Source organism: Pristis pectinata, chromosome 31 (assembly GCF_009764475.1).
Source record: "Pristis pectinata isolate sPriPec2 chromosome 31, sPriPec2.1.pri, whole genome shotgun sequence".
In the NCBI taxonomy this organism is placed as follows: domain Eukaryota; kingdom Metazoa; phylum Chordata; class Chondrichthyes; order Rhinopristiformes; family Pristidae; genus Pristis; species Pristis pectinata.
Genome location: NC_067435.1, coordinates 18461152 through 18484902, shown reverse-complemented (window position 1 = coordinate 18484902; position 23751 = coordinate 18461152). Strand labels below are relative to the sequence as shown.

At 42.0% G+C, this 23751-nt stretch overlaps 1 protein-coding gene across 9 annotated transcripts in view; it reads right to left on the bottom strand.

Moving 5' to 3' along the window:
- The window catches only part of pnpla6 (patatin-like phospholipase domain containing 6), a 164993-nt gene that overhangs the window by 126044 nt on the left and 15198 nt on the right, over positions 1–23751 (bottom strand). For 7 of the 9 annotated variants that reach the window (XM_052042014.1, XM_052042011.1, XM_052042017.1 and 4 more), the window contains 3 exons: positions 17597–17662; positions 5214–5301; positions 2834–2916 (listed from right to left, as the gene is read on the bottom strand). In XM_052042014.1, the coding sequence (XP_051897974.1) occupies positions 2834–2916; positions 5214–5301; positions 17597–17599 (174 nt within the window). In that variant the 5' untranslated portion in view covers positions 17600–17662. Of the gene's footprint in view, positions 1–2833; positions 2917–5213; positions 5302–17596; positions 17663–20991; positions 21115–23751 lie in introns of all 9 variants that reach the window. The other 2 variants (XM_052042015.1, XM_052042016.1) reach the window with 1 other exon arrangement.

Genomic DNA, 23751 nt, shown 5'->3' with positions numbered 1-23751 from the left:
TAGTGTACATTCTATATTGATTGATGATAGGATCAGGCTCAGTTCTGATACCCTGGCTGATGAGCACGTTCCTGTTAAGAGTGAAGGGCAAGGCTGGCAGGACTAGGGAACGCTAGTCGATGAGGGTTATTGAAGCTTTGGTCAGGAAAAAGAAGGCATGTGTCAGGTATAGGCTGCTGGGATCAAGTAAATCTCTTGAGTACAAGGGATGCAGGAGTACACTCAAGGAGGAAAATCGGGGGAGGGGGGTGGGGGCAGAAAGGGGACACGAAATATCCTTGGCAGATAAAAGGTAAAGAAGAATTCTAAAAGATTCAACAGGTATAATAAGAGCAAAAGAGCAACAAGGGTGAGAATAGGTCCTCTTTAAGGATCTGTGTGGTCATCTATGTGTGGATTCAAGGGAGATGGGAGAGATCTTAAATAAATACTTCTCATCTGTATTTACCGTGGAGAAGGTCATGGCAGCTGGGGAATTCACAGAAGAGAACAGTGGTGCCCTGAAACGTAACATCACAAAAGAGGTATTGGTGGTCTTGAAGCACAAAAGGTGGATAAATCCCCAGGGTCTGACCAGAGGTATCCTAGGACCTTGTGGGAAGCTAGGAAATAGCTTCCTGGCAGAAATGCTCGTCTCATCATTAGCCATGGGTGAGGAACTGGAAGATGGCAAATGTTGTGCCTTTAAGGGCTACAAAGACAAGCAAGGGAACTAAAGACCAGTGAGCCTAACATCAGTGGTGGGAAAGTTACTGGAGGGGATTCTGAGAGACCAGATCTACTTGCATTTGGAAAGGCAAAGACTGATCAGGGATAGTCAGCATAGCTTTGTGCATGGTAAATCTCTCATGAATTTAATTGAGTATTTTTGAAGAGGTGGCCAAGAGGATTAATGAGGGCAGGGCAGTAGATGTTGTCTATGTAGACTTGAGCAAGGCTTTTGACAAGGTTGTACATGTTAGGCTGGTCCAGAAAGTTAGATCCAGGGCAATCTAACCAAGTGGATACAAAATTGGCGGTGGTAGGAGAGAGGGTGGCTTTTCAGATTGGAGGCCTGTGACCAGTGGTGTGCCTCAGGGATCAGTGCTGGATCCCTGGTTGTTTGTCACATAAATACAAACAATTTGGTTGAGAAGGTAGGTGGCATACATAGGACAGCACAAGGACAGGTCCTTCGGCTCACAATGTCTGTGCCCACCATGCCAATTTAAACTAAACCCATCTGCCTGCACATGGTCCATATCCCTCCGTCCCCTGTCTGGACGAGTGCCTCTTAAATGTTATTACTATATCTGCTTCCACCACTTCCCTTGGCAGTATGCTCCAGGCACGTACCACAGCGTTTAAAAAAATCTTGCCTTGCAAATCTCCTTTAAACTTTCCCCCTCTCACCTTAAATCGACACCCTCTAGTATCTGACATTTACACTCTGGGGAAAAAGACAGACTTTCTACCCTATGTCTCTGATAATTTTATACACTCCTATCAGGTTGCCCTTCAGCCTCCGAGCTCCAGAGAAAACAATTCGAGTTTGTCCACTGTCTCCTTGTAGCTAATATTCTCTAATCCAGGCAACATCCTGGTGAACCCCTTTTGCACCCTCTCCGAAGTCTCCACATCCTTTCTGTAACGTGGTGATCACAAACGCACACCATACTCCACACATGGCCTAACCAAAGTTTTATACAATTGCAACATGACTTCTCAACTTTTACATTCAATACCCCAACCGGTAAAGGCAACCATGCTATATGCTTTGTTTACCACCCTATCTACTTGGGGTGCAAGTCCATAGATCCCTGAAAGTAGCAACACAAGATCCCACTGTACATCAATGCTCCCAAGGGTCCTGCCATTTACCTGCTACTTCTGACCTCTCAAAGTTCAACACTTCACACTTGTCCAGATTAAACTCCAATTACCATGTTCCACCCATATTTCCAACTGGTCTGTATCCTGCTGAATCCTTTTGACAACCTTCCTCACTATCCACAACTCTGCCAAATTTTGCATTATCTGCAAACTTACTAATGAGCCCACCTTCAATTTTATTCAATTCATTTATGTACATCACAGAGGTCCCAGAACTGATGCCCAAGAATCAGAATAACACCCCTCTAGTCAGAATAACACCCCTCCACCACTACCCTCTGCCTTCTATGGCCAAGTCAAATTCTAATCTAATATGCGAAGTCTCTGTGGATCCCATGTGCCTTCGTCTTCTAGATCAGCCCATCCTGAGGGACCTTGTGGAACGCTTTACTGAAGTCCATGCACAACCTCATCATCACCAACTGAAATTAATGCTGAACTTGGAGGCAAATCTTCCAGCAGATACCAGTTGCCATGGTCTGGGTCCAGTGCAGCCATTCAGCCAGGCAAAAGTAAAGCACCAGCAGAGTCCATGCTATGCTGCAACCTCTGACACTGGGTAAAGGGTTAAAAATGATGTGTGGGCAGCTCGACACAGAAGCCCAAATCTCTCCAAGCCCCATGAATGGCCTCTATTGAAACAGAGGCGGCTTCAGCAGACCCTTCCTGAGTGTAAATAAGATGGATAAGTTAATTTAGTCACATATATTTACAGTGCAGGAAGAGGCCATTCAGCTCAGACAAGTTTTTAGGATCATCTCAGCTCCAGTCACACTTATCTCCGTTGAATCCTGAACAATGGGGATAAGTACCATTCAGCTCAGACAAGTTTTTAGGATCATCTCAGCTCCAGTCACACTTATCTCCGTTGAATCCTGAACAATGGGGATAAGTAATATCTGGCAGATTCACTCACTGATAGACTACGGATTAACCATGTCCTTAGACCATGCCTTCATACCTTTCTCATGATCTTGCGGCCGTAGAACATTACTTTGTCACGTTTTCGGAATCTGTATTTGGGAGTTTCCTGAGCTTGAATTTCTAAGCAGTAGCAACAAATACACAAGAACAATTAATTGCTGTACACACAAATTAATTACAGAATGAAACTAGTTTTTCCAAGAACAATGATTTGCTCCCGTACTCTGAGAGCATATCCATTAGGGACCACTCACTCTTCATTGTAGCAGTTCTCCTATCTTGATGTATGTTCAATAATTAATCAATACTTCAGGGGATCTCTGAACCAGGACTATTTCATACACTGATTTTTTTTAAGCAGCGAGTCAACCCTGCAACCAATATTTCTCCAAAGTGGTTTACCATCACGAGACAGGCTTGGTTAGCCAAGTTCAATGAACCTTGGCAAATGAACTTGATCCTAAAAAAATTACGTGTGTGGTATTACATGTTCCACAATGGTAGAACATGAATTTCCAGAGTTTGCAGTGAATTTGTAGGACTCTGCTGAAGTAAAAAATAATAGATTGTCCAAACAAACACAGGAATTAGGTTAATTTGAATTTACGTAGTACCACATTGAACCTCTGAAATGTCCCAAAGCAGCTCATGAATTAGTTCATTCATAAATTAAGGAGACTAGTGTGGCAGCCATTTTCAAACATCTGTGGGACTTTTAACATCCTTCTGAAGAGATAGGGAGGGGTATCAATTCACCACCTCATCTGAAGAATGGAAAGTGCAATAAAAATCAGTAAAAGAAGTCAAATCAGTCCAGACAGGATGAACCACTAAAATAGAAAAGTCAGAGGACAAATGGGCATACAATATCTCAAAGCCCTTCTCAAAAGTTTGAGCATTTAAAATCAGCCCTGCCTCCATTTTGGACCTCCCGAAGGAGTTAGTGACATTCACTCTTCCAAAACCAAAGACAGACTTTGAGGTAATGTTTCAGGTCCCTTACCTCATCCCATTCATACCTCAATACACAATTTCAGTTTCTACTTTTTTTCCCCTTTTCTATTACAACCCCAACTTTTGTTTTTAAGGGACTCCACGTTATACCAGTTTGAACATAGACATAAAACTATTTCCTCCCCATCACTTGAAATTTGTTAAACTTCCTGTTTACATGCTTTATTCTTTACATAACTGAACAAGCACATTATTTTATTTGCACAGTTTTGAGCCTACCCTTCTAGCTTTCATAAACCCTTCCCACTTTCTGCAGTGAGCCTTGATTCAATTTTGGTTTCCTTACAAGAAGCCCAAGGTTCACCATGTCCCAAATTTCTAGAACGCTGAGCAAATCCAGTTTTGACTCAAAGACAAGGGAACCAACCCTGAGCCAAAACCAAGGAACAGATATCTTTTTCCCCCTTCATCCAAGTACAAATCCCTTTACTTCCACAATTATTCTGGATACATAATACCAGAGAATGGGTGGTCAATCTGCAGCTGGGGATATTAAAGCACATGACATGGCCCTGGATTCTCAGTTCTAATGATTAGCCTCCCCTAGTTGCTTTTTTATAAATTCATTTAAAGGACGTTTGCTTTGCAGGCTTGCCAGCATTTAATTGCCCATTGTTAATCGCCCTCAAGAAGATGGTGGTGGAGCTGTAGGTGGTAGATGGTACAAACTGTTGCTACTGTCTGTCAGTGGTGCTTTGACGGTTGTGGATGGGGTGTCTCTGAAGTGGGCTGTTAAGTCCTGTACGGTGTTAATCTTCTTGACTGTTGTTGAAGCTGCACTTATCCAGGCAAGTGGAGAATATTCCATCACACTCCTGACTTGATACTTGTAGATGGTGGACGGGCTTTGGTAGTTAGAGGCGAGTTACTTGCCGCTGGATTCCTAGCCTCTGACCTGCTTTTATAGCCACATCGTGTACATGGCTACTCCAGTTCAGTTTGTGTCAATGATAACCCACAAGATATTGATAGTACGGAATTCAGTGATGGTAACACCATTGAATGTAAGGGGATGATAGATGGACTTTCTCTTGTTGGATACAGTCACTGCCTGGCACTTGTGTGACGCAAATATTATTTGCTACCTATTAGTCCGGACCTGGATAGTGTCCAGGTCTTGCTGCATTCGGATATGGACTGCTTAGTTATCCTGACTCCCATCAACTCCATTTTAGCCAGGCTTCCTTGATAGAAAGTCTTCTGGATACGTTGTACATAAATGAAGGCTCTGGCCACTTAACTTGTATTGCTTAACGAGCCAGCAAAAATGAGTTTAAATTCAACATGGGGGAGACAGTGCACTACTACAAAATGACACTGAACTGTTCAATCAGGATAGTAAGTGGACTGAGAGTACATGGGGTAACAGTCATAGAACACGTTGGAACTGCAGTCATACTTACTTCTCTCTTGCAGCCGCCTATGTACAATGAGAATGGTGGTGGCAATCAGCACCACTGCCACACCAGCCCCCAAAATTACTCCTATCATCTGAAAAACAGAAGAATTGACTCTTTTAATAAAGGTAAAAGATAAAATTATAAAGCGATCATCTCTTTTACAAGCTTCGATCTAAAGCAGTATTATGAAATGATACAAAGTATCACAAAGATTTATACTTTGCTTAGCATGGACGTGAAATTATCCTGAACCATAGCTTCCGTCCTGCTATAGGGGACATCCTCCTTGACTGCATCACATCTATTTCCAACACCGTTGCTCTCAACCCCTTCCCTCCTGGAAGCAGCAAGGAGAGAGAGCCCTGGTCCTCATCCACCTCACCAGCCTCCACATCCAACCAATTATCGTTCACATTTTCTGCTGGCAACAACAATATTCCACTGTCAGACACATCTTCCTCTCCTGACATTTTGAAAAGACTGTCCACTCCCAACTCTCTCATGCACTCTTCTGTCACTCTGTACCATTCCCCATCCTACAACACTTTCCCATACAAACGCAGGAGTTACAATACTATGTTTTCACCTCTTCCATTCCCACCATGCAGGAATGGAAGCTGTCTTTCCAAGCGAAGCAGTGATTCACTTGCACTCCTTCCAATCATTTGGTGTTCACAAAATGGCCTGCATTACGTTGGAGAAACCAAGCACAGATTGGGTGAGCACCATGTCCAGTCCACAGGAGTACCCCTGAGCTTCTGGTTGCCTGCCACTTTAATTCTCCATCCCACTCCAGCCTCTGTGGCCTCTTGCACTCCTACAACATGGCCCAATGCACGCTTGAATAACAGCATCACACTTTCTGTCTGGACATGTTGCACACTTCTGGAAGCAATATCAAATTCTCCACCTTCTGATAATTCATTATCTCGGTCTATATCAGCACTGGCTATTTTTGCTGTAGGTCATAATTGTATGTGATATTGGTTCTGTTTTTTTGGTTTTTTCTCCCCCCCTCTTCATTAGCCCATCGTAACCTGCTATTTGCAACACATCAGGATCTCTAACTGCTCCACCGATAACTCAGCCCCATAACACTGGGTTCACACTATTATAGATATCTCCTCCATCCTATTCATCCCTCCTGCCAGCAATTTAAAACTAAGGTTTGTTTTTTCTCTTCCCCAGTCTGACAAAGGGTTTTCAACCTGAAATGTTAACTCAGGTTCACTTTCTATGGAAGCTGTAACCTGCTGAGTACTTCCCGCAGTTTGTTTGATTCAGAATTCCACCATCTACGGTATTTTTATTTTCATGAAATTTTTTCTGCCATACTGTAATGTTTCTTGAGCACAAACTGAAGTGGAGGATCGATTCCCATGCGAGTGTGCTTTGAAGTAGGGCAAGAATTTCCACTACAGACAGATCTTCGTGCTGATAATGGCTACTGCATTTCCAGGCTCAAACTTTAGGAGTGAGGGAATTCTATGACTTCGTGGGAGGGAACTGGAGATTATCTAATGTGCTTAGTCTTGCTTCTCCTCCTGCTTTTGCACAGCTTTCTATTTCTTGGCTCATGCCAAGTTAGTTCAGGTGTAGGAGCATCAGTAAAAACCTCACTCTCCACAGGTGGCTGGGGAAGGTGTTGTTAAACAGACCTGAACTCTCATTCTTATTCAGTGAATAAGGGAGAAAACAGGATTACAGTCAGAGACAATTAGGGACGGACAGTAAATCTGGATGTGGATGCTGTCAGCAGCATCCGCATTCACGTACAGATAACTAATGGAAATAAAGCTACTTTATATTGTAGATAGGTTGAGCACTAATCCAAGACACCTGACTTGTTACTACTTGCTAACTTGAAACTGAATTGTTTAAGTCTTTCTGTTCTGCCAGTTAACCAATCCACTATCCATGCTAAACATAATAGGCTCGGTCCTACAAGCCCTCATCTTCTGCAATAACATTGGTGTGGCATTTTATCTAATGCCATTTGAAAAGCTAACTACACTGCACCTACTGGCTCCCCTTCATAGAGTCAATGTTGTACAGCACAGAAACAGGCCCTTCGGCCCACCACGTCCATGCTGACCTTTTTGCCCATTTACACTAATCCCATTTTCCCCACAACAGGACTGTATCCTTCTGTGCCTTGTCCATTTAAGTGTCTGTTTAAATGCCTCCTAATTATATCTGATTCCACCATCTCCACCAGCAGCACGTTCCAGATGTCAACCACTCTTTAAAAAAAAGGAAACATTCCATGCATTTTTAATCATTCCCTGCAATGTCAACTGTGTTTCTCATACAAGAACACTAAAATGTTTAATGTCATTGCCATTTCCTTATTCAGCATTTTCGTCTCTAATATCCTAGCTTCTTAAACCCTCAAAAGTTTTGTCACTCTTTTTATATGCAGAATGTTCTCTTTTCCAGGTAGCAAGGGCCATGACTTGCAGCAAGAAGCAGGACTCTCAGTGCAAGAAGTGGAAGCCATATAATGAGGCGAGTGTCAGGACCCAGTTCTCTTCCAGGTATTTCCAGACAAAATAAAAGAGCCACAGCTGCAAGTTGTTAGGTGATAATTGGATGGGAAATTAGCCAATTGGCAACAACCAATAAAAAGAAGGTAGGGGGCAAGCAGAGAGGCTATTTTAGAGTGGACCAGTGCTAGAGCAGGGGAGCTGAGGCTTCGGCAAGAAGCGGTTAAGTTTCATTCTTTATCTATTAGTGCCTAGCTAAAGTAGTGATAATGGATCCAGGATCAATGATGTGTTCTTCCTGCCAGATGTGAGAGATCTCAAGTCTCCCTGATAGCTACACCTGCAGAAGGTGCATCCAGCTGCAGCTCCTTACAGATCATGTTAGGGAACTGGAGCTGCAGCTGGATGACTCAGCTCATACGGGAGAATGAGGTGATAGATAAAAGCTGCAGGGAGGTAACCACACCTAGGTTGCAGGAGGCAGGTAGCTGGGTGACTATCAGGAGAGGGGAAAGGAATAGGCAGATGGTGCAGACCACCCCTATGGCTGTTCCCCTCAATAACTGGTATACTGCTTTGGACACTGTTGGGGGGAACAACCTACCAGGGGAAATTTGCAGTGGTCAGGTCGCTGGCACTTAGCTCTGTGGCTCAGAAGGGAAGTGGGTAGAAGAGCAGAGCAATAGTGATAGCTGACCTTGTAGTTAGGGGAGCAGACAGGAGATTCTGGACGTGAAAGAGACTCCCGGATGGTACGTTGCCTCCCAGGTGCCAGGGTCAGGGATGTCTCAGATCGGATCAACTGCATTCTAAAGGGGGAGGGTGAGAAGCCAGAAGTCGTGGTACATATTGGTACCAATGATGTAGGTAGGAAAAAGGATGAGGTCCTGTAAAGTGAATATGGGGAACTAGGTAGGAAGCTGAAAAGTAGGACCTCCAGGGTAGGAATCTCTGGATTGCTGCCTGTGCCATGGGCCAGTGAGGGTAAGAATAGGTTGATTTGGCAGATGACTGTGTGGCTGAGAAATTGGTGCAGGGGGCAGGGTTTCAGATTTGTGGATCACTGGGATTTCTTCTGGGGAATGTGTGACCTGTACAAAAGGGACAGGTTGCACCTGAACTGCAGGGGGACGAATATCCTTGCGGGCAGGTTTGCTAGAGCTGTTGCGGAGGGTTTATACTAGTTTGGCAGGGGGATGGGAACCTGAGTGATAGGTCAGAGGATGGGGCAGTTGGTGTACAGGTTGATGCAGCATGTAGAGAGACTAAGGATAGGCAGTTGATAAGACAAAATTACAGTCAGTTGGATGGGTTGAAGTGTGCCTATTTTTAATGCAAGTAGTATCAGGAACAATGGTGATGAACTTGGAGTATGCGTCAGTACATGGAATTAATATTGTGGCCACTACAGAGACTTGGCTGTCACAAGGGCAGGAATGGCTGCTTGATATTCCAGGGTTTAGATGTTTCAAAAGAGACAGGGAGGGAGGTAAAATAGATGGGGAGTAGCATTGATACTCACGGATAGTTTCACAGCTGCAGAAAGGGAAGATGCCCTGTGTGGATGGAGGTCAGAAACAGGAAGGGAGCAATCACTCTATTGGGAACATTCTATAGAATGCCCCCCCCACCACCTGACAACAGACACTGAGGAACAGATCGGGAGGCAGATTTTGGAAAGGTGCAAAAATAACAGGGTTGTCCACATGGGTGATTTCAACTTCCCAATATTGATTAGAAACCTCCTTAGTGCAAAAGGTTTGGATGGGGCAGAATTTGTTAGGTGTGTCCAGGAAGGATTCCTGGCAATATGTAGACAGGCTGACTAGAGGAGAGACCATTCTGGATCTGGTACTAGGCAATGAACCTGGTCAGGTGTCAAATCTCACAGTAGGTGACCATTTCAGAGATGATGACCACAACTCCCTGACCTTTACTCTCTCCTTGATGAAGGATAGGAGCAGACCATATGGGAAAGTATTTAATTGGGGGAGGGGAAATTATGATGCTATTAGGCAGGAACTTGGGAGTGTAAATTGGGAGCAGATGGTCTCTGGGAAATGCACAATGGAAATGTGAAAGTTGTTTAGAAATCACTTGCATGGGGTTTTGAATAGGTTTGTCCCATTGAAGCAGGAAAAGGATGGTAGGGTGAAGGAACCATGGTTGACAAGAGATGTGGAATATCTAACTAAGAGGAAGAAGCAAGCTTGCTTAAGGTTTAGGAAGCAAGGATCAGACAGGGCTCTAGAGAGTTACAAGGTAGCCAGGAAGGAGCTTAAGAATGGATTTAGAGCTAGAAGGGGGCATGAGAAGGCCTTGGCAAGTAGGATTAAGGAAAACCCCAAGGCATTCTACTCTTATCTGAAGAACAGGAGGATGACTAGAGTGAAGGCATGATCAATTAGGGATAGAGGAGGAAACATGTGCCTGGAGTTGGAGGAGGTCCTTGATGAATACTTTGCTTCAATATTTGCCTGTGAGAGACACCTTGATGTTTGTGAGAACAGCATAAAACGGGCTGATAAGCTAGAACACGTCGATGTTAAGGAGGAGGATGTGCTGGAACTTTTGGAAAAACATTAGGACAAGTCCCTGGGGCCAGATGGGATATATCCCTGGATATTACAGGAAGTAAGGGAAGAGATTTCTGAGACCTTGGCGATGATCTTTCTGCCTGGAGGTCTGTGAACAATGGTGTTCCGCAGGGATCTGTTCTGGGACCCTTGCTCTTTGATTTTTATAAATAACTTGGATGAAGATGTGGAAGGGTGGGTTAGTAAGTTTGCAGATGACATGAAGGTTGGTGGTGTTGTGGATAGTGTAGAAGGCTGTTGAGGGTTACAATGGGACATTGATAGGATGCAGAGATGGGTTGAGAAGTAGCAGGTGGAGTTCAACCTGGAAAAGTGTGAAGTGATTCACTTTGGAAGGTTGAATTTGAAGGTAGAATACAGGGTTAATGGCAGGATTCTTAGCACTGCGGAGGAACAGAGTGATTTTGGGGTCCAAGTCCATAATACCTCAAAGTTGCTGCACAAGTTGATAGGGTTGTTAAAAGGGTGTATGGTGTGTTGGCCTTCGTTAGTCAGGGGATTGAGTTCAAGAGCCACGAAGTAATGTTGCAACTCTAGAAAACCCTGATTAGACCACAGTTCTGGTCACCTCACTATAGGAAGCATATGGAAGCTTTAGAAACTGTGCAGGAGATTTACTAGGATGCCACCTGGATTGGACAGTATGTCTTGAGGATAGGTTAAGTAAGCTAGGGCTTTTCTCTTTGGAGCAAAGGAGGATGAGAGGACACCCAACAGAGGAGTACAAGACAAGAGGCATTGATCAAGGGACAGCCAGAAGTTTTCCCAGGGCAGAAATGGCTAACATGAGGGGGCATAATTTTAAGGTGACTGGACAGAGTACAGGGGGATATCATAAGTTTTTTTTTACACAAAGTGGTTGGTACATGGAACATGCTGCTGGGAGAGGCAGAGACACTAGGGACATTTGAGACTCTTAGATAGCCTTTCATTTTCCTATCATCCATGTATCTATGTAGGAGGGTTTAAAAAGTAGGTTAAAAATTCGGCACAACATTGTGGGCCAAAGGGCCTGTGCTGTGCTGTAATGTTCTTATGTTTTGTCTTTTTATTTCTTGCTCATTTTACATTTGTGATTTTAAAAATATAGTGTCCTTTGCTGGCTAAAATGTCCTTTCAAAACTCCAAATCCTCAGGCCTACAACTAATCTTTAACTTAATCTTTTCATTTAATCTAATACCATCCTCGACTTTAGTGTGCCATAGAGAGAATACTTTTCCCATATCAACAATGTGAGAACCATGAATCATTTCACTATGTCTCCCAAGTTTACATTTTTACCATGGTTTTAATTTAATTTCACAAATTTATCCAACTCAATACTCAGGTTTAATTTAACCTTAAATTTGTCAATGTGGATGCAGTTTGTTTATAACTATCGCTCTTCCCCAGAGGATGCTCTACCACTAAATTCAAGTTCATGAAGTTCAAAGAGCCATCACCGTAGACACAATCCATAGTAGCTCACAGAGGTTCCCTAGTCATTTAACCTTAAGGTATCAAACTCATCTAGAAGGAAGTGTTTACTCACCGGTGATCTGGTTGGTGAATGTTGAAGCATCCCAAACTCTGGTTGGGTAAACTAACAGAAGATCTTTCACTTCTCTGCTAAGGTGTCCACATTGTCTGACTGCCTCGATAATGTTCTGTGTAATAGCTAAGGTTGTAAATATCAACTCACTTCTTCTTGTCCAAGCTATTTCTAAGCCAGCCTTCCTGGCAGTAGCCTGAAATCTGGAGGGAATTGGCATTCTATTTAGTCCAAAGTTATCATGTTTACTGTTGCAGGAAACCACTTAACTTTATATTAAATAATTCATTTTATGGTTCTCCTCCATTTCTAATTAGCATTGTCAGTTTTGACTAAACTATGTAGACGCAGAAGTACAAATTTAAAACCAGGCAAAGTGCATTTAGAATCTACAATAAGCTCCCATGAAAATCAAACCTCTGAATCCACAGACAGTTAAGGACAAGAAGATTCAGAAAATAGAACCACAAGTAAAAACACAAATTATCCAGATTTAGGAACAGAAACAATCACAAAAATTATTAAACTAATCTGGGAAAGTCTCCTAACCTGCCTGCTAGACTGAGACCACAGGCAGACAAGGATGGGTCAGCCAAATGGGGAGTAAATGGCGTGTTCAGAAAAAGGAATAGTTCATCTTGGATTCAGAGTCACACAATCATCACATGGTATCAGGTGACTATGCAACATATAGAATCAGTACCAGCTCTTTGCATAAGCAATCTACTCACCCTGGCTCTTTTGCCCTTTCCTCGTAGCCCTGCAATTTCTCATGTCCCTCACTTATCTATCTACTTCCCTTTCGAAAGGCAAGATTATATCCACTTCCACTGTTTCACAACGTCACTGCCTTGAATTTGTGGCCTTGGTTCTCAACTCTTCTGACAATTTGTTTTATTCTGTCTTGACACATCCTGATTTTGAATATGTCAGCAAAATTACCTCTCTACTTTCTCAGTTCTGTAGAGAACAGTCCAATATTCATAATCTGTCCACGTAATTAAAGTTACTTACCTTTAGGATCATTGTACTGATTTTTTTAACCCCCTGTACTCTTTCCCCTAAGGCCATCAACAATCTTTCACACAGATGATCAGAACTGGACACTATATTTTTACTTTAGCTGCAACTGAATCATTGTTTTGTATAGATTCAACATAATCTCTTTGCCTTTATCCACTTGTAAAGCCCAGGCACCATATTTCTAATTGTTTTCTCAACCCGTCCTGTTATCTACAAATAATACCTGCATCTCTCAGTTCCTGCATCCTCTTTAGAACTGTATACTTTCTTCTATTGCCTTCCTAGTTTTCTTCAACAAAATGGACCAGTTTGCAGCTGAGGTCATCTGTCATACATTCACCCATTTCACCAGCTTGTCTATACTCTTAGTCCATTTGCATCCTTCCTATTGTTTACCACCCTCCCAGGGGAGTGTAAATTCCCGAGTTCTGCACATTTTGAAATGGCTCCCTGTGCACCCAATTAGTAATATGTATTTAGTAAGCTGTGGTCCTAGTACCTGCACCACTGCTCATCATTCCTGCCCAAGAATCAACTATTCACCACACTGTTTAATGTCCATAAGCCATTTCTGTATCAAGTTACTATTATCCTTTTTAGTGAAAGGGTTTCAATTTTGAGTGAGTCTATTAGGCTGTATTTTATCAAATTACTAATTTAAATCATGACATTTAGTAGGTAACATGAGAACAAATCGCAAATTACTTTGGACATGGAGCTAGAAATTTGTCTTCAATGTTTTGCTGGTTTTAAGTAGTGTTAACAATCTCCCTAATGCTGCTTCAAAAATCTCAAAAATATTGCAAAAGTCATTAGTGCTGGGTTGAAAATACTTCTATTAGTGCAGCCCTATTCTGTTTCAGGAGTAGCAGACATTAAGGGTCAAGCTTCCCATGTTAGTAGCATCTTTGTTCACAGCTCTGACTTCACCAAAAGGATCACAACACAATTCAGCTAGCACATGTTCAGTACTGGGGAGTGTTGGCAAGGCACCAGTGCATGCTGCAGTGATAGGAAGAGGCTGGCAAATTCCTCAAGGAGACAGAGGAACACACAAGCTTTGGAACAACAGTGCATGCAAAAGGCATTGAAAATAGGGTTCAATGGATTTAAGGGAATTAAGGGATATGGGGATGGTGCAGGAAAGTGGTGCTGATGTAGTAGATCAGCCTGGTGCAGGTTCAGTGAACAGATTTCTGTGTCAGAGAACAATGGTGATGACCTCCCAGGAAAGTTTCAGCTCGAATGAGTTTGTGTCTCTTGGTGTTTCAGATCATCAATCTAGCCCTTCTGGGGAAAAAAAAATGTGCACCTTTATTTCATCTCCACTCCAATGTCATTACCACTTGTGAGGAGCGGTAGAGTAGGCTTGAAGGGCCACGTGACTTTTCATCCCTTGACAACATTGAATAAGGCCATTTCAGTGCATGGGATTTGTGCTGCTCATGCAGCAATCCTACTCCATTCATTTTTCCTGTAACCTACCCCCCACATTTCCCTCAGTTGCCCCCACCTTCTACCACTCACCTACACACAAGGGGCAAATTATAGCAGCTGGCTATCTTAACAACCCTCAGCTCTGGGATGTGGGAGGAAACAGAAGTGCCCATGTTGTCACAGGAAGTTCGTGCAAACTCCACACAGACAGCAACAGGATTCAAAACTGAACCAGGGTTGTTGGAGCTGTGAGGCAGGCAGCCACTATCTGTGCCACTACTCCTGCTCTTAGTTCTTATTTTCAATGTTGAGAACAATATATTGACAGGCTAGCCTACATGCATGTGATTTCACGTAAACATCAATGTGCTGCTAGTCAAGTTAATGCTTTGCAAAAGTTGCAATTGGTCTCTCTCTCTACCTCACACACACCTACCACCTTTAAGATGCATTTTTTAAAAAAAAATGTACCTCTTTGACCAAACTTTAGATTATTATCCCAGTAAGATTTTATGTGTCTCAATATCAATGTTTCTGCATGATAATACTCCAGTTAAATGACCTCTAGATGTTTTTAACCACATTAAAAGACATCATATAAATGGAAGTGGTTAGGAGAGGAGATATTATCAAAGCATACAAAATTCTGATAGAGAAGAGGGTGAGAAGTGGTTAGTGAAACTAGAATTCTGCACCCCACCTCAAAATAAAGGGTACGCACAATTAGGATTGAGATAGAAATTTCTTCATATGGAATTTTCCATTCTAAAGAGCTCTGGATGGCAAATATATTCAAGGAATTTTCAAATATCTGCTGATCTCCAAGAAACTTTAGTTTAAGAATAGTGCAGGACATTGGAGTGGAGGTGAAATAAAGGTGCAAAATTTTGTTTCCCCCCTAGAAGGGCCAGACTGACAATCTGAAACACCAGGAGAGAAACTCAGTCAAGCTGAAACTTTCCGAGGAGGTCATCACCATTATTCTCTGACACCATTATTCTCTGCTCGCTGAACCTGCACCAGGTTAGATCTAGTGCAAGCTCAGCAACCCCATTCCTTTTAGATGACAGTATTTGGTTCCAAGAGCACTGGCGTATTAAATATTTGACTGCATTGAATAGTGTTTTTGGTGTTTTAAGTATTTCAATTTACATTGAAATTCTCATTATTTAAAACAATTATTTTTGGTTTTAAAAGCACTAATTTTTTTGATAGTTTGCAAAACTCCAACAGTCAAAAACCTCTGTCAGTTTTGACAGCTGGTAAATTGGTATTGCAGCCTGTCTGGCTGTCTAGGATGCAAGGGATCCACATGTCAGGAGCTGGGAACCAAGTTGCTGCCACAGATTGGTAATTGGTTTATTATTGTCACATGTATCGAGGTACAGCAAAAAAAAATTTTGTTTTGCATACCATCCATTCAGATCATTTCACACCTCAGTACATCAAGGGAAATGCAATAACAATGTACAATATAGTATTACAGTCACAGAAAATGCGGTGCAGGCACACAACAAGGTGCAAGGTCATGATGAGGTAGATTGTAAGGTGAAGAGTTCATCCCATCACACCACAGGTCCATTCAATAGTCTTCTAACAGTGGGACAGAAGCTGTCCTTGAGCTTGGTGGTATGTGTTTTCAGACTTTTGCATCTTCTACCCAATGGGAGGGGGAGGGGGAAGGTGGAGAGAAGAGAGAATGTCTGGGTGGGATGGGTCTTTGATTATGTTGGCTGCTTTTCCGAGGCAGCAAAGTGTAGACAGAGGGGAAGCTGGTTTTCGTGATGTGCTGGGTTGTGTTCACAGCTCCCTGCTGTTTCTTGCAGTCTTGGGCAGAGCAGTTGCCATACCAAGCTGTGATGCATCCAGATAGAATGCTTTCTGTGGTGCATTGATAAAAATTGCCAAGGGGCAACAGGGACAGTCGGTTAGAGAAATAAGGAACATTTACCCTTAATGGCTCTTTGAATTGTGAAGTTGTAACAGAATGCAACTTTTAATCTGCATTGCTGTGTGTAGGCAGCAAGAGCAGTGAGCATGGGGTAGATTATTGCTCACCCAAGTAAGTCAGATGGAACTGGGCCTTGGGGGTTTCATAGGGCTCAGTACTCAGTCCCTTGATTTTTGTAGTACTTATTAATGATTCAGATTTAAATATAGGCAAAATTTTAAAGAAATATCCAGGCAATACAACAAATTGCTCGTGTGTGTCTGACAACAAGGATGAATGCTCTAGAGTGCAGTAAGACAAAAGACAATCTAGTCAGTCAGGTGGAACACTAGCAAATACAATTTAATCTGGAGCAGAGAGAGGTAATATATTTCTCGAGGTGCAAGACAATAAATGAGACATTTATTGACATGAAGGAACAGAGGGACATTGGAATGTATGTCAACAGATTCTTTTAAGTAGCAGCTACTCTTTCAAGTAGCTCCTTAATCAGCTACAGTTTAGAACAGTAGGGAAGTTGTGCTAGAGCTGTGTAGAGCACTGGTTTGACCACAGTTTGATTACTGTGCACAGTTCTGGGCATGAGAGAAAAGATGGGATGGTACTGGAGAGGATATAGAGGACGTATACAATGATAATGGCAGGATTGGAAAATTTTAGTTCCTTGAAAAAAAAAATCAGACAAGCTGGATTGTTTCCTTTGGAACAGAGGAGATGAAGCAGAATTATGACAGGTCTAGATATAGGAAGAACCGTTTCCTTTTGCAGAGGGGCCAAAGATTTAAAGTAATTAGATTAGAGGTCAGGAAAAATGTTTTCACCCATATTCTGGTGGGGGTCTGGAAGTCACTAACTGAAGCGGCAGTAGAGGCAGAAATTTATATTTTAAGAAGTACTTAGAAACGTATGTGAAGAGTCAAGGCCTACAAAGCTACAGTCCTAATGCAGGACAGTGGGATTAGGGTAGGCAACTTTCTTTGCAATGAGATGATTGGCCTTCTTCCATCTCATGATTTTCCACAATCAGTTGAGTGGAGCACATCCACAAGAGATCCTTTTTAATTATCCACAAGGAGGGAATAACTTGTTAATAGACCCTTCAATCTTGCTCAGAATACCATTTTAAGCCAGATACATTCTGTCAGTGACTCACTATATACACTCTGGAATCTATAAACTTGGGCTCTTGTTAATATACATTCAGGACTTGCTCATCCTGAACCCAAGGTGTCACTGTGGAACACAAAAGCTTTACAAGGTGTTTTATTTTCTGCAGTTTAGTTTGAAGAACTTTAAGTACGGTTTCATTGGTCTAATTATCAGATGTCAAGCCACCCAAAGGGAAATAAATACCACTTACCATGGTTGTTTGTAACTGGTTTTCAACCAGAGTCTTCAGATCTAATAAACTGCCATCAGATTCATTCTATGAAAAATTGCAAAGAAATATTACTGCACTCTACTTTGCAGTTAAGATAAAGCTTAAATGTTTAATTGATATCATCTTATCACAGCAACTTAATGTGGTCACCGTTACACAGTTTTGAAGAGTAAACAACCTTATCTCATATTAAAGTGCTGAGCTATTTATCTCTATCACACCTCCCAAAAAGCTTTCCTCACTGAACAAAGATGCCAAGAGTGAGCACATGCTGGCTGGTGAAAGAACCAATGGGTAGAGAACCATATCAAATTCTTGAAGGTCCCGGCAAGGCAGTGAGAGCAAACATTTCACTGGTTGGAGTGATTAGAAAATTTGTCAACATCATAGAATAAAGGTATGGTCACTTTGGATGCAGCAGAGATTATAATAACACCCCACCCCACCCCCAAGTAAAGGGATTGTGAACCTTTAGAATTTTCTACGACAAGAGAGCTGTGGATGCTTTGTTGTTAAATATATTCAAAGCAAAGATCAATGGGGATATTTAGGGAAAAGGGGATAGTATGTTGAAATTGAGGAAGGTCATCCAGAATCTTATTGCATGACAGAGCAGGCTTGAAGGACCAAAAACAATCTATCCTTGATCCTTTTTAATCATCAAACATCATCCATCCTAATCGTCACAAAGTGCTGCAGATGCACCTGTCAAAGGACAACCTTTGAGGAATACAGCACGAGCACTGTGCTAATTGAAATAGATTCGAAACAGGCACAGCAGGTCAAAATTGAGCATCCATGAAGCTCAAGAACTGTACACCACCACAACCTGCAACTGCAAGGCCCAACATATACCTCACTCAACTGTTAGCAAGTCACCTAACCAATTCTAGTTCCTGCTGTCAAGGAGTATGCCTGAAACAGGCATAACTAAAAACTGAGGCGCCAACATAGTGAAGCTGCAACACGAGGCTGACAGGAAGCTAAATAACAGAAGCAGCATACTACATTCTGAGTCAAGTTCACTCTGTAGGACATCAAGAAATAGAGAAGCACATTGGAGTTAAAGGCCATGATAATATGCTAGTTGTAAACTGAAGGTGGTCTCCAGATCTAACTATGCCTTGACCCAAGCTATCCAAGCACTGTTACAACATTAGCATTCACAAGAGTGGGGAAAAAAAAGCTGGGATAAAACCAATCCAAGCAAAATGCCCAAATTGTTTAACCACAATATTCAGCAATGATGGAAAGTGGCAATGCTATCAAGTGACACTTAGTCATTAATGACCTGCTAAATGACAATCCATTTGTATTCTGCCAGGACTTCTCGCTCTGGACACTATTATAATCTTGGTCCAACGATGGACAAAGGAGCCAAGTTCCAGAGGCAAAGAAAGAGTCAGGGCCTTTGAGTTCAAGACAACATTTGTATGTATGAGACACCAATGATCTCTAATAGGTTTAATAGACTCAGGAGGAAAGGTCTTCACTGGCTGCACTTGTACCTCAGCCCTAAAATATCACTACAGGAGTCTCTCAGGGAACTGCTTTAAGATCAGTAAACCTCAACTACTTGAAGCATTACCTCTGTCACGAGATCACAGTTAGGGATGGTCACTTATGATTGCACAATGTTCAGGTCTGGTCACAACTTCTCAGATAATGAAGCAGTCTGCCCCAGCACACAATGAAACTTCAGCAATAGACAGGTTAAAGTTCATTCAGAAGAAAGTGTGACCACTTTCCCAGGAGAATCAATGGAATTTACTGAACCATAAGAACACAAGAAATGAAATGCAAGCAGCGGTCATCCATCCAGCCCTTCACACCTGCTCCCCATTTATTATCATCTACCTATAAGAATCCATCACCATTCTAGGGGTTCTCCATTGACCATAAACCTAATTGGATTGATATAAAATATCTGTGACTAAAACTGAAACGGAGACTTGGTACCATTGCAAGAATAGAAGCAAAGCATTTGGTCTTTCTGCCATTCAAAAAAAATAATAACCAGTCTTCAACCTTCTGCTCTTTTGTCATATCCCTTGACCCAAAAAAAATAGCAAATTTTCTTTTTTCCTGAATATATCCAAATGTGGACCCATAGCTCGCTAAAGGATTTCAATGATTCCTCACAATGAGTGAAGCAATTTTTTACATCAGTTCCAAATAGACAGCTGCTAATTCCAAAACGATGATGCTAGCTTTAGTCTCCCCTACCAGACTTCCACCATGTATTGTCCTCTCCCCGAGCTTTCAATGTTTCAAGATATCAGCTCGCATTCATCTGAACTCTTGGGTTTGACTAAACAGGCTCAATTCCTCCCAACTCTGTAATCATTATGGAATCTTCCCATCCAGATATTATCTTCTTAGGTAAAAAGAGACCAAAACAGTCCACCTCTTCAGACATGGTCTCACAAAAAGCCTCACCTAACTTCTGCAATTTCTGTACAAGGACACCAGACCCTTCTGCAAACTTTTCCCAATTTCAGCTTTTGTGGATGTCTTGCTTTTCTTGTTTTTATATTGAAGTGGATAACTTAACATTTCTTCATATTATAACCTATTTGTTGAATTCAGTCTCTTGTGTATCAACTTGCAGCCTCGTGTCCTCCTCAATGTACTGTTTAACCAGGCTTTGTATCATGAAAAATCTTATACACATTACTCTCAATTCTTTCATTCATATCAATGATGTACATTCTAAATAGTCAAGGACAAAGAACTGATCTTTGCAGTAGCAACATGAAAAAGGCACGGTAGCATTGTGGTTAGCATAATGCTTTACAGCGCCAGTGCCCCGGGTTCAAATCCGGCCACTGTCTGTAAGGAGTTTGTACGTTCTCCCCGTGTCTGTGTGGGTTTCCTCCGGGTGCTCCGGTTTCCTCCCACATTCCAAAGACATACAGGTTAGGAAGTTATGGGCATGCTATGTTGGCGCCGGAAGCGTGGCGACACTGGCGGGCTGCCTCCCAAAATCACTACGCAAAAGATGTATTTCACTGTGTTTCGATGTACATGTGACTAATAAAGATCTTATGACTATTTCTGCTCAGCCATATGTTCTTTGAACATGTCAACTATTCCTCAATCCAGTACATGACCCCTATTCCCTTAGCCCCAAGTTTTGTTACAACCCAAACACTGTTCAAAAACCTAATTACAGTACCTGCTACTGGCTCCCTTTTAACTACCATGCAAACTAGAACTTTAAAAAAATCTCTTCATTTTATTATCTTGCCATGCTCTTAAAAAATGGGTTCCAAGATTTTATTCTCTATTGATGTAGGCTAATTGGTCTACAGTTCTGACAAGGGTTTTGGACCTCAAGCATTAACTCTATTTCACTTTTAACAGATACTGACCTGGTAAGTATTTACAGCATCTGCAGTTTCTTTTTGACTTTCATTGGCCTAAACTTCTGTTTTCTCTCCCCTTCCTTACACAGTGGAGTTGTCTTTACTGACTTCAAATTCCCAAGGATCATTCTGAAATATAGGGAAGTCCAGAAGATCAAAACTAAAGCACCCACAACTTAAAAGCTCAATTTAACTCTTCAGCTCCAAGGGAGATTTGTTGCCTTGTATGCTAATTAGTTTTTCAGTAATGTTCCTTTAGTGATACTAATCTCTTTACATGTTCCTCATTCTCACTGTACCTCAGTTTATCACTATTTCCATATCATTTTCACATTCTACCACTTAAACAAATATTCTGTGTCTAATGATCAATTCCTTATTCCCTGTTACAATTCACTTTCCTGCCTGTTCCCATTATCCTCGACTGGCCCATAATTCTATCCATTAGTTCATAAATCTGTCTTCTCAGCTTTGAATATATTCAGTGCATCCACCTCCACAGCTGTCAGAGGTCGAGAATTCTAAAGTTTCTTCCCCTCCGCCATCAGATTTCTGAACGGTCCATGAACACTACCTTGTTATTTCCTCTTTTGCACTATTTATTTTTGTAACTTATAGTAATTTTTATGGTCTTTGCACTGTACTGCTGCAGCAAAACAACAAACATTACCACATATGTTGGTGACAATAAACCCAATTCTGATTCTGTCAACACATGGAACAGATACTGCCAGTCTCCAGCAACAGTCACACACACCATACTGACCAGGGTGCAGCCTCGAGCCCCAGGCTCAGCACCAAGTGCATGCACTGCTTACCCAGCCCCGCTTCCCCCGCGCCCCCCCCCCCCCCCACCAGACTGATCCTCACAGGCAGCCTCTTCACATCCAGCCTTGGCCAAATCATTGGTGGAGTCGCATCAGGTTCCTGGCACAGCAGCACATCATACAAGGGAGGGCAGGAGATCACGTCAGGTTCCTGACACCCAGACACCCAAAGCAGCAATGTGCAGCACTGGGGAGGGCAGGAACTCCTGCCAGGGCCTGCCCAGCAGCGTTGTCATAAGCACATCTATGTGTATAAAATACCCTAACAACCCCTTTACAGAATCTATTCCATTGGCGCTGTTGTTCCTTGGAACGTATGCATGGTGCTGAGCAAGGTATCACTGTACTCCAATGATACAAGTTCATACACTGCAGTAATCTTCTATGTGGCATATTACCAAGTGCCTTTTGAAAATCCAAATACACTGTACCCACTGGCTTCCCCTTCACACCCAGCTCATTATATCCTAAAAGGATTCTTGATCTTCAAACACCATTTCCCTTTCATACAATTGTGTTGACAGCTTAATTGTATTATGATTTTCTAAATGTCTGGTTCCTTTAATAATGAAGTAATATGACAGATGTCCATTTAACTGGTCTGTAGCTCCTGCTTTCTGTGATGAGATTGCAGTGGAGAGGGTTCAGAGGTGATTCACCAGGTTGTTGCCTGGGATGGAGTAATTCAGTTATGAGGAGAGACTGGAGAGGTTATTGTTTTCCCTGGAGTGGAGGCAGTTAATAGGGGACGTGACTGAGGTATATAAAATTGAGAGATATAGATAGGGTAAACTAGATGAAATTATTCCCCATATTAGAGGTAGATAAAACTAACAGACAGGTTTATGGTAAGGTGTGAGAAATTTAGAGGGGATCCGAGAGCGGCAAAGTACACTCCCAGAGGGTAGTGGGAGCAGAGTTGCGGACAGCATGCAAGTGTCCAGACAAGCACTTGAATTGCCGTGCGCAGAAGACTGGAAGATGGGATTAATTATGAATGGATCGCCATGAGTCAGCATGGATGTAGTGGGCCAAATGGCTGTTTCCATGTTCCAAGACACTATGGCTGCTTTCTTAAATAGGGGAGTTATACTTGCATTTTTCCAGTCTGCTGGAATCCTTCCAAAATCTTGGAAATTTTTAAAGTCTTTGAATATTTTTATTGGGTCTAGATATATGGCAAGCAAGGGAGATGAACGGTTACTGGTGGTAAGTGGGAATGAAGATTTCAAGTTACAATCAGATCAGCTACAAGGACAAGACTGGCCTACTCCTGCTCCCAATTCTTATTTGGTTTATTACATTATCTAGTGATAATGACTGTTTTAAGTTCCTTCCTCACTTCTGACCCCAATCTTCAACTATCCCTGGGATGCTTTACATGTCTTTGACTGTGAAGATGTGTACAAAATATTTGTTCGGAATCTCGACCATTTCCTTCTCTATTATTAATTCCTCCATCTTATCTTTTGGAGGACACAGATTTTATCTATTTTCTTCTTCACTAGATATTTGCAGAAGTTCTGACTGGCGGCTTTGATATTTCTTGCTAGCTTATTTTCATAATCTACTTGCTTCCATTTTTTTTTCCAGTCATCCTTTGCTGGTTTCTAAATGTTTACCCAATATTCTGACCACGAATTTTCATAACACTGCATGCCTCAGTCATGCAGCATGGAAACAGGCCCTTCAGCCCACTGAGTCTGTGCAATCAAGCACCCATCTACACTAATCTTTCAATGTTAACTTCAGTTAGCTACAAGTTCATCTTCCTTCTCAGTTTTAATATCACATTTGAGTATGACATTTCCTTAAATGCCTGCTGCTACTTATCTCGCCTCTTGCATCTTAATGTTTTTCAATGCACATTAACTAACTTTACCTTCCTGCTTTTGTGAATCTCTTTAAAGTTTAGATCTGAGTTTTTGATCCAAGTTTT